Here is a 9,573-nt window from a genome sequence, read left to right as displayed (position 1 = left end):
AAAATATAAACAAGTCAGGTTTAAAGATGTAAAAGTTTAAAGCTGTCTTAACAATTGTTGTAATATAAGAACATATACAAAAAAATAAGTGGCAAAAAAACAATGCATTTAAAACCTGTTTTCTAGCAGTAGATTGTTGAATTATGACACAACATGCTGATAAATTCACTAATAACAAGCTGACCTAATGTTACAGGTCATAATAAAATAAATCAGAAAACATATTTAAATATGATTATTGTTATTGTTCAAATTAAAATGTCCTTAATGGTTTTTGTGTTTTTAGACTGCAGAGGATACATAACGTTGCAGAAATCGTTATATCATGGGTTTATATCACATCAGCTCAGCGTGATGACGTGTGTGCCTTACGTACAGTCACGCAAAGTTGCGTAACTCCTTCTGAGTGTCGGCTGTGTCCCACACGTTGACATTGGAGTAGTAGCAGGACAGAGGGATGTTCCACAGCTGACTTCTCTGAACAGGTCAGTACATTTGAATAACTTCACCATGGCCATGCTGACGTGAGTTGTGTGAATGGAGGGAAGCTGTAAGAAGCTGTTTCATTAAACTCGCCATATTAAAAAACGTTGAAAATCAAAGAAATCAACGTGTTAGCTAACTTTAGCATAGCTGGCTAACATTAAATGGAAGTTGCTAGAATAAACACGTAGCTACGTAATTCAGCCCATCTGTAGCCGCCGCGTTTCGCTTCAGTGTGGTGACTTTATTTGAACTGTTTGAAGCAGTTTAAATAAAGGTTTGGAAACAGGTTAGCGTTATTCTAGCGTTGCTAGCTAGCTTAGCCCGGTGTAGGCTAGTTGCCTTTAAGCTAGCCCTGAGGTTAATCAAGGATGACTTCAGTTCAGGTAGACGTATATATTTTACAATAGCAAATCAAAGGCACGTTTAAATCTGAGAGTTCACGCTACGTCTTTCAGGGTATGGATCAGTCAGCGTGTATCAAAGGAGGCCAGGACACGGCTTGTTTACAGTCTCATTGGTTTGACTGCTGCTGCAGTCACTGCTGTGGTTTCTGTTGCTAGCAGAGGTGGGTCAGTAGCCACGTTTTTTTACTCAAGTAGGAGTATAGTTACTTTCAAATAATTTTACTCAAGTAAAAGTAAAAAGTAGACCTCCAAATATTTACTCAAGTAAGAGTAGAAAACTAGTCAAGTACTGAGTAATGTTGGAGTAACATCCTATTTATTCCTTGTATTGATTTATGGTAATCAGACAAAAGTAAAATAAATAAAATGTGCAAATTCTTGTGTTTACAGCAGAATAGTCATTTTGTATCAAAACAAATAATGAGCAAAAATAATATTAATCTTCACAAATAACTTAATTTAAGTTATTTGTAAAGATTAACATTATTTTGCTATAGGTGTGAAGCGTGGAGCGTTTGTTGTTGCCATAGTAACTGGATGTTTGTTGACTGGAGAAGCTGCCTCTCGATCTTTTATTTATTGACTCCACAGCAAGAAAGGAAAACATTACAACAGCGAAGTCTCCTCCAGCAGATATTGGAAAGAATCCACTCAGCCGAGAATTCGTGGTACGTTTAGTCGGAAAGACTAAATGTTTCAGACCAAACTAAGCGCTGTAACGCAGGTTGATTTGCACAGAAACACTTTTTAAACTTGAAATAATCACTGATGTGACTTTTCTGAACTTATTTGTCCTGTTTAATATTTTATGCACTGCTCTGTGACCTTAAGATAAGAACATTTGAAGGACAAAGTTACTTTAAGTGTTTGCTTTATTATTAGTTTGAAGCAGTTTGTGCCTCTGTTATCAATACATATTTCAAACATCGCTGGTTGGTGCCTAATCACTACTTTAACCTGTTAGAAGGAAGGAGTTAACTTGACTGATGATTTGTCAGAATCATTTTAGAACACTCTGGCGATTTAGAGTCAAAAACATGTCAGTGCAATAGTCATCAATTAATCGTCAAATTAATCGTAATCAGCTAAATGCCACAATTAATCGTGTTTTTTTTTTTTTGCCAGTATCGCCCACTGCTTCTGCATGCGTTCTTGTCGATAGAAGGTCTTCTGTTGCGAACAGTTTGTGTGTGCATGCACGTTGCAGCATGGGTACGTCTGATTGGTCATACGGAGCCTGTGGTCTAGTTTGATTGGCGGAACATGGTCAGGTGGTCTCAGCTCCCCAGAGGGAAGTTTTCTTCCGCTGCTCCACTTGGCTGAGGACGAAGGACCTGTAATGTGTAGCGAGTCCACGTTTGGCAATGTAGGCAGTAAGAGGAGCGTTATTTGCTCACAAATGTACTCAAGTAAAAGTAAAAATTTAAATTACTCATATAAGTAATTTTTATCCAACAAGTTACTCAAGTAAATGTAACGGAGTAAGTGTAGCGCGTTACTACCCACCTCTGGTTGCTGGATGTTCACAAGCTGATTTGTGTTTTGTGTGTTGTCCACACAGAAGAACCAGAACTTCCGTATCTACTGTTAAAGTGAACGGACTGTGAGAAAGATCAAGATGGGAGCCTCCATGTCCACACCTGCTGCTCCCACAGTCAGAGCGGAGGCCATGGTGGCCACCCCTCCTCAGGGCTGCCCCATGCATCAGGACGTCCAGCCTGTCAAAGGTACCGTCATAGACATTATAGGGATTATACCATTTTACAGTGTAGCATGGATGGCAGTGGTATTTATCTCATCGTAGGTATGGCAGCTGTAGAGAATTATAGGTGCATAACAAAGTGAGGATGGACTTTGTGCGCTTCTGTTGCAGGCTGTTGTCTTTTTAATGTTAATTTGTGTCTGTGTCCTTCACTTCAGTGTCTCCACCTTCAGAGTGTCCCATGCATCAAGCTCAGCCTGTCACAGGTAACCTTTAAAATAATCATTTGACGTCCGTATGGATTCAGATCGTTGAAACCGTTCGCTCAATCAGGGGCTTTTTCTACCTGCAGTAGCTCCTCCGGCAGAATGCCCGATGCACCAAGCAGGTCCAGCCCACCAGGACCGGGCCTATGAGTTTGTGGAGTGTCCCATGAAAGGAGCAGGAGGCATGAAGAGCGACATTGATCCTGCAAATATGGTAAGTGCACGGGTGTAATGGTGGTGATCTGTGAACGTACGTGGACTGTTGTGTTGATCACCGTTTGTCCTGGTGTTTGTACAGATGCCCCCTCCGAACCAAGTGCCAGCTCCAGACCAGCCCTTTGAGCTCTCTATCAACAGGGAGGAGTCCACCATTCCCCGACACGGCACGGAGAAGAACTGGGTTTACCCCTCTGAACAGATGTTCTGGAACGCCATGCTGCGCAAGGGGTGAGTCCATCTATTGTGGGTTTTTGTTTCAGCTATGTTTCTGCACCAGAGCTTCTTTAGAAGCCTTTAGAGTTTGCAATGAGGTTCACAGAGGGGGAGATGATGGTTGAAGCGATGGTTACCACAATCACTATGACAAGAAATGTACAACTTAGCTTTTGTTTACATTTTTCTTATTTCACTGGATTTGCTCATGTGTGCTGCAGGTGGCGCTGGCGCGATGATGATCTGGAACGCCAAGACATGTCCAACATCATCAAAATCCACAATAACAACAATGAACAGGCCTGGCATGAGATCCTGAAATGGGAAGCTTTGCATGCAGGGTCAGTCAATAACATGATTCTATACCCACCAAACAGCACATTGTTGATGCTTTTTGTGTCCACTCAGTTTATTTTAATGTTTGTGCTGCATACATACATCTGACATTTTACTAGATCTGTCTGTTAATCAAAGGTCTGATGAGTGTTTTTCATCATGTCCTGTTGCAGTGAGTGTCCATGTGGTCCCACCCTGAAGAGGTTTGGTGGGAAGGCGAAGGAGTTCTCGCCCAGGGCCCGTTTCCGCCACTGGATGGGGTGAGCACGTACTCTGATTTACTTGTACATGTTTTTTGGTTGAACAACACGTGGTGGACAGTCCAAAGGCTCTGTGGGTTCTGTCATCCATTAAACAGTCTGATCTTACATCTCTCTCTCTCTCTTTAGCTACGAACTTCCTTTCGACCGCCATGACTGGATCATCGACCGCTGCGGGAAGGAGGTCCGCTACATCATTGACTATTATGACGGAGAAATCAACAAAGACACGTACCAGTTCTCCATCCTGGACGTGCGCCCTGCCTTTGACTCTGTCGATGCCGTGTGGGACCGCATGAAAGTGGCCTGGTGGCGCTGGACCTCCTAAAGGACTCTGACACACATGCTTGGACTGTCAAACTGTTCTTCCTCATTTCAGCTCTTTGCATCAAGAAGGAAATAGCCTTAGTGGAGCTGCAGACACCTAATCATACTCTGTCTGCTCATAGTGTTGATTTCTGAAGACATTTTTTTTCAGTTCACAGCTTCTGTAAAACAGAATGTGCATCTAAAGCTAATGTTTGTCCAACAGGTCACATGTGACTCACTCCAATCTGGAAACAGCTGCATGAAGCAGACGGATGTTATCAGAGTGTAAACCCAACAGGAAATGTCCCGTCTGCTGCAAGGTCTAATGAAATGCACTACCAAGTTGCATCGTGGGAAATGTAGGAGGTTTGGAAGTTGACACATACTAGGATGTTAGGATATTTCTGCCTCTGCTGGTACTGTAGTTTGAATGAAAATTGAAGATTACATGAGCAGCAGCACTGTTTTTATTTGGAAGTAGCCAGTTGGCTAGAACTGTGTGGTTCTTTGGACAAACAGGAAATACTGTTATAATTCTGAAAAGGGAGCCTGGGGATGAATTACTGTAACATTTCAGATACGTGTTGTTGTCGGCCTTCTGTGTGTCAGCAGGCTGTGCTGATGTTTGTATTTATTGTTTGATGAATGATGAGTGCACCATGTATCTCAATGCTTCTGTTTTAAATAACGCTGCTCCTCTCCTGCCTCTGAGGGATTCATCTTTGGTGGTCATTTTACAGCTTATATTGTCAGGAGAGAGCCACAGCCTCCAACAGTTCTTTAACAGGTGTAGTACAGCACCACCTGCTGGACATGAAGCGACATTGTCACACCTGAGTGTGTTGTTCAGCTTGTTCAGATCAACTCTTCCAGTTGGACCCTTCGCCCTGAAGTTTGTGATGATTAGCTTTATTTAGCATTTTACAAAAGAAGGTATACGAAGTGTGAAAACCACCAAGAGGCAATAAACCTGCTGGATTAATGGATCTGTGATAAATTACTGCAGACGAGGCACGTTGAAGGCAGTGCAGTTTTCAATCTTGTCACCAGAGGGGGCTGTTTCCCTAGAATTGGGGTGGCCTTGAGGACCCCATGATAACATGATCTTCTGATATTCTTGTCGTTTTGTGTAACTAATAGATCATAAAACGAAGCCTGTGCAGAAGTGTCGGGCGCTGCAGTTTCCTTCACGGCCTCTTGGGGGCGTGCTCCAACAGAAAAGACTTTCATGTTGAATAAAACATCCTCTGACACCTTATTCATGTTTCTCTACCTTAAAATATGTTCAGTCATACGGTGATGTTTAAGGTTTGTGAACCCTTTCAAATTGTTTGTACAAATATGACCTAAAACGTATTGATCCATTATTTCATATGTGTGAGTGGTGACAGTGTGTGAAGCTCTGCTCTCAGTGTCTGCTGTGAGCTCCTTGTGCAGCAATAACAGCAGCTAAAGGTTTCCAGTAGCTGCTGATCAGTCGTCCACAGCAGCTTGGAGCAGTCTGAGTCCATTCCTCAGTACAGAGCAGCTTCAGTTCTGACATGTTGCTGGGTTTCCTCACATCAACTGCTTGTTTCAGCTCCTTCCACAACATCTCCGGTGGATTAAGGTCAGGACTTTGACTTCAGAACATGAACTCTGTTCTTCTTGAACCATTCTGTTGTAGAACCACTTGTGTGTTTTGACTTGTTGTCTTGCTGCTCTTCAGACAGGTGTGCTGACAAGTTAAGTTTAGTCCAAGATGAAAAAACAGCCAACTTATTCTTACACTGTCTGTCTGTCTGTCTGTTCACCAGTGAGCAGTAGAAATTGTGTGTAGTTTATTATCTCGTGCTCACGACATTCATGTTTTTGCTGATGTCCCTTCAGGAGCTCTGTACATTTATGCTGAATTCTGAAAGGATTCACAGACGTTCAGACGCCTCTGTATTCCAGCTGAGCCGTACAGGAGAGCTTCAGAAGTCCTGGCACGCCGCTCACGCCTGGCGTCATATGTGAATTCCTTGGTTAGTCTTACAATGCAACAGCCCGTATTCATCAAAGGCTTCATTCATTCTGCCGTCTGCATGGACCGTGAATGATGAAGGTCTGAGGTTATTAAAGTGAGGCAGGATTCTTAACCGTATTTACTGCAGCGTTCCTCCAGGTGCTGATTTCTCTGTCGCCTTTAGACGCTCCTGGAAAATCTGAACTCGTCTCTCGGTGCAGGGAGCACATATGGCTACATTGAATTTCTGATCAGCTGCGGGTTATTCATGTAGGTGGATGGAGCGAGCGCTGAAAGCACAGTGAGGGCGGTGAACACAACATGTCTTGTGGCTGCTGCATTGCATTGTGGTCTGTTAAGTCTCTGCCTTCTGACGGACGGATCCCTGCCTGTGTGGCGGTGTAATGTCGGGGCGCCTCTCTTTAAAGCCTGACTCTGAAGACAACGTGCCGTTCGTTGGCTCGTCGGGCAACTAGAACCGAACGCACGGCTGCCGGTTGCTCTGTTTGTTTTGGTGGACTTCTCCTTTAAACGCTGTGTGGGTTGAGCCGTGTGCATGTTGCCTAAAGAGATGCGTGCATGTTGATTTCCCATGTGTTTCGGGGAGGCCAGATAGCTGCACAGCACACAGCAGATGTCCAAACAGCCCCTGGCATTCCGTGCGAAAGTCAGATATTTTATCATATCAGCTCTTTGCAGTTCCTATTTCCATACCAAAGACGGGCCTTTCTCCCACTCTGTGTGCCACAGGCCACCCACTGCCCCGCCACTGCCCATTACCCGGCTCTGTCCACATGTCCCACTCGCCATCAGGAATCCTCCTGTTCGCTGCTGTATCAGGGAATCAGTGCAGTGTGTGTGTGTGTGAGGATGGCTGGATGGATCACGAGGTCGATTCTCAGATGTTCCAGCTTTTATTCGGACTCTGTGTCGATGTGAGTTTGAAGTGAAGAGGTTTAATCTGAGTTATTATGTGCTCACTAACCTAGTCAGAGCTTAGAGGCTTGATTATACAGCAAGTAGAGGAGGACAAATGCATTGTGGGAAGGCGCAGGAAAGCTCCACGTCAATGAAAATATCCTGCAGCTCTGTGGCACAAAGACCTGAGCTAATCTTGACATTTTTACAGATAACAGTCATTAAAGCTGCATGACACAGTATTTTCATCGCTCATGTTCGACGTTGCCTCACAGAGGATCATCTCCTGCTCAGGACTGGAGGTCTGGATAGAGGTCTGGACCTGGTCATCTGGAAACATGAAGCCATGTTTGCATCTGTGACTATTGAGAAATTGAAATGATAGATATGGATCAAGTTCTCTACAGCTGAGCGGAACGTCTGAGGATCAAGAAGGCAAAGAGAAGACTGCTGTTCTTGAATGTTCTGGAGCTGTTGTTGTTGTCACTGTTGCTGTTGCTGTGCCTCCTTCCTCCACTGTTTGCTGCATGCTGGGTGCAGATTGATGATGAAATCATGTGTATGTCACATGGCCACAGATTAAGATTAAGATTAAAATGATTAATCACCGTGGGGAAATTGAGAGATCAGATGCATATCCAGTTTAAGACTTCCTGATGCAACACGATTGTTAAATCTGTTTACAGTGTAGGGTGTTCTCAGGTGGAGTCTGGACGTAATCCTGTAGTGTGAACTGATCACTGACCCATATGTGTTGTCGACAGAGGATGGGACACAGGAAATAGTGTTGAAAGATGAGGGCGTGTAGCGAGAATGTCCTCCTAGTCTTTACAAAATCTGTTAAGACATGTTGTGTGTCCCCAGCCTTAAAGGTAGGGAAGGAGATTTTGAAAACTCAGTGAGAGTCAGCCAGATTTTCAAAGTAAACACCGCCCCTTTCTCTCGGAGCTCACCCTGAAGCCACGCCTCCACACCAGTCTGTGACTTCGGCCATCATGCACGTACCTCTCTGATGGGCGCAGAGCAGGAAGAGTGACAACCAGCCAACTATACGCGCAGGGTCCACCCGGAGGATTGGCTGATGTTTTTAGTGTTTTATAGCTTCCACAGATGATTCATATTCTTCGTTTTAAAGCAAAACTACCGAACTAATTGGTTGCTATCGGATTGTAAAGAGAAGTTACACTAATTTAACAAAAAGTGCATCAGAATGAAATCTCCTACCCTACCTTTACATACAGATACGATCGGTTGACGGTTCAGGATTCATTGTTCCATCCAGCCATCCTGGCCCAGATGTTACAAAACAGACAGGAACCATTATACTACCACCACCGTGCTTCATAGATACGAGAACAGAGGTTTTCCTCTCTCATTTAAAGCCATCGAAGACAGAGACATTGGATCAGGGTGTAACTGCGGTGCCACCTTGATCTTGCATCAGTCTTTGTAGAGTCCATGATGTCAGCCAGGCCATGCACCGATCCTGTGCAGGTCTGTTAGGGTAAATCCAGCTGTGTGTTAATACACTCATAGCTGCATCAGCAGACGGAGACTCTTTTCCAGCCCACATCACTCTGTTATTAGCAGAAGTCATGTCACTGATGGTTCCTTCGCTAACACATTCTGCTCACAAGCTGGCGGAGGATGCAGCTTACACAAATATTATGAGAAGAAAAGGAGTGTAGCTGATTATTGTCTTTCACTTGGCTCATTATCTGGAATAAAACACTTTGGGGGGAAAAACAGCAGCGCGGCACTCTGTGGGAGGCCAGTTCTCCCAGGAATACAGCGAGCTCAGAGGGTGACAGTTTGAATTTGGAGGGCTAATTGGCTTTCCACGCAGGAAGAAGGCTGCTTTAAGTTTTTAATTAGTGGGAGAGAAGTTCAGTTTTCTTTACAACACAAAAAGTTAGCGTTTTATGAACATACGGTACAGTTTATAACATGTTGGAATCTTCTCAGGTGTATGAGGTGGTCTCCTCCTCCTCTTCTTCCTCCTCCTCCTCCTCCTCTTCCTCCTCCTCCTCCTCCTCCTCTTCCTCTTCTTCCTTTGCCTCCTTCATAACCCCTGCAGCTGCTTGTGGCTTCATGCCCTGTGGCCATACTTAGCTACAAAGGTAAACACTTCTGTATTAAATTCAGGCCACAAAAGTGAGGAGAATTCATCCTTGTCTAATTGATGCTTTCTCCTGAAGTGCCCGAGGCGATATGTGTGTGTGTTTTCACCACCCAGTGTAAGAGCTGGACCCCACACAGCACTGTGACCGCAGAGGAGGCGGGTCAGGTCCGACCACGAGAGGAGGAGCCTACTCTCTGTGGCTTCTGTTGATCAGGGTCCACTAACCTGTTTACACACTGACTGAAGCTGATCACAGTCTGGGCTCGTTGTTCACTGCGATATGAAACATGGCTACAAGAGTAACACAGAGACTGATTGACAGTTCATCAAACATGGCGTCCTTTACATCTG

At 44.3% G+C, this 9,573-nt stretch overlaps 1 protein-coding gene across 1 annotated transcript; it reads left to right on the top strand.

Annotated features, from left to right (window-relative positions):
- The first annotated feature begins 375 nt into the window (after positions 1-375).
- Positions 376-5,453, top strand: hccsb (holocytochrome c synthase b). The gene is made up of 8 exons (XM_028433594.1): positions 376-485; positions 2,452-2,617; positions 2,811-2,858; positions 2,945-3,072; positions 3,157-3,305; positions 3,512-3,631; positions 3,800-3,886; positions 4,016-5,453. The coding sequence occupies exons 2-8, from the start codon at positions 2,509-2,511 to the stop codon at positions 4,212-4,214; spliced, it is 840 nt and encodes a 279-aa protein (XP_028289395.1). The 5' UTR covers positions 376-485; positions 2,452-2,508; the 3' UTR covers positions 4,215-5,453.
- The last annotated feature ends 4,120 nt before the right edge of the window (positions 5,454-9,573 follow it).

The sequence above is a fragment of the Parambassis ranga genome, chromosome 20 (genome assembly GCF_900634625.1).
Source record: "Parambassis ranga chromosome 20, fParRan2.1, whole genome shotgun sequence".
Lineage (NCBI taxonomy): Eukaryota > Metazoa > Chordata > Actinopteri > Ambassidae > Parambassis > Parambassis ranga.
Note: the sequence above shows the minus strand (reverse complement) of the source record. Positions and strands in the feature narration are given on the sequence as shown.

What these genes read in the sequence shown, in the direction of transcription:
- hccsb (XM_028433594.1), top strand. Translation starts at nt 2,509, where the DNA reads ATGGGAGCCTCCATGTCCACACCTGCTGCTCCCACAGTCAGAGCGGAG. An exon ending in GGACGTCCAGCCTGTCAAAG is followed by an intron (nt 2,618 to 2,810) that starts GTACCGTCATAG and finishes CCTTCACTTCAG; the next exon opens with TGTCTCCACCTTCAGAGTGT. An exon ending in CGTTTCCGCCACTGGATGGG is followed by an intron (nt 3,887 to 4,015) that starts GTGAGCACGTAC and finishes CTCTCTCTTTAG; the next exon opens with CTACGAACTTCCTTTCGACC.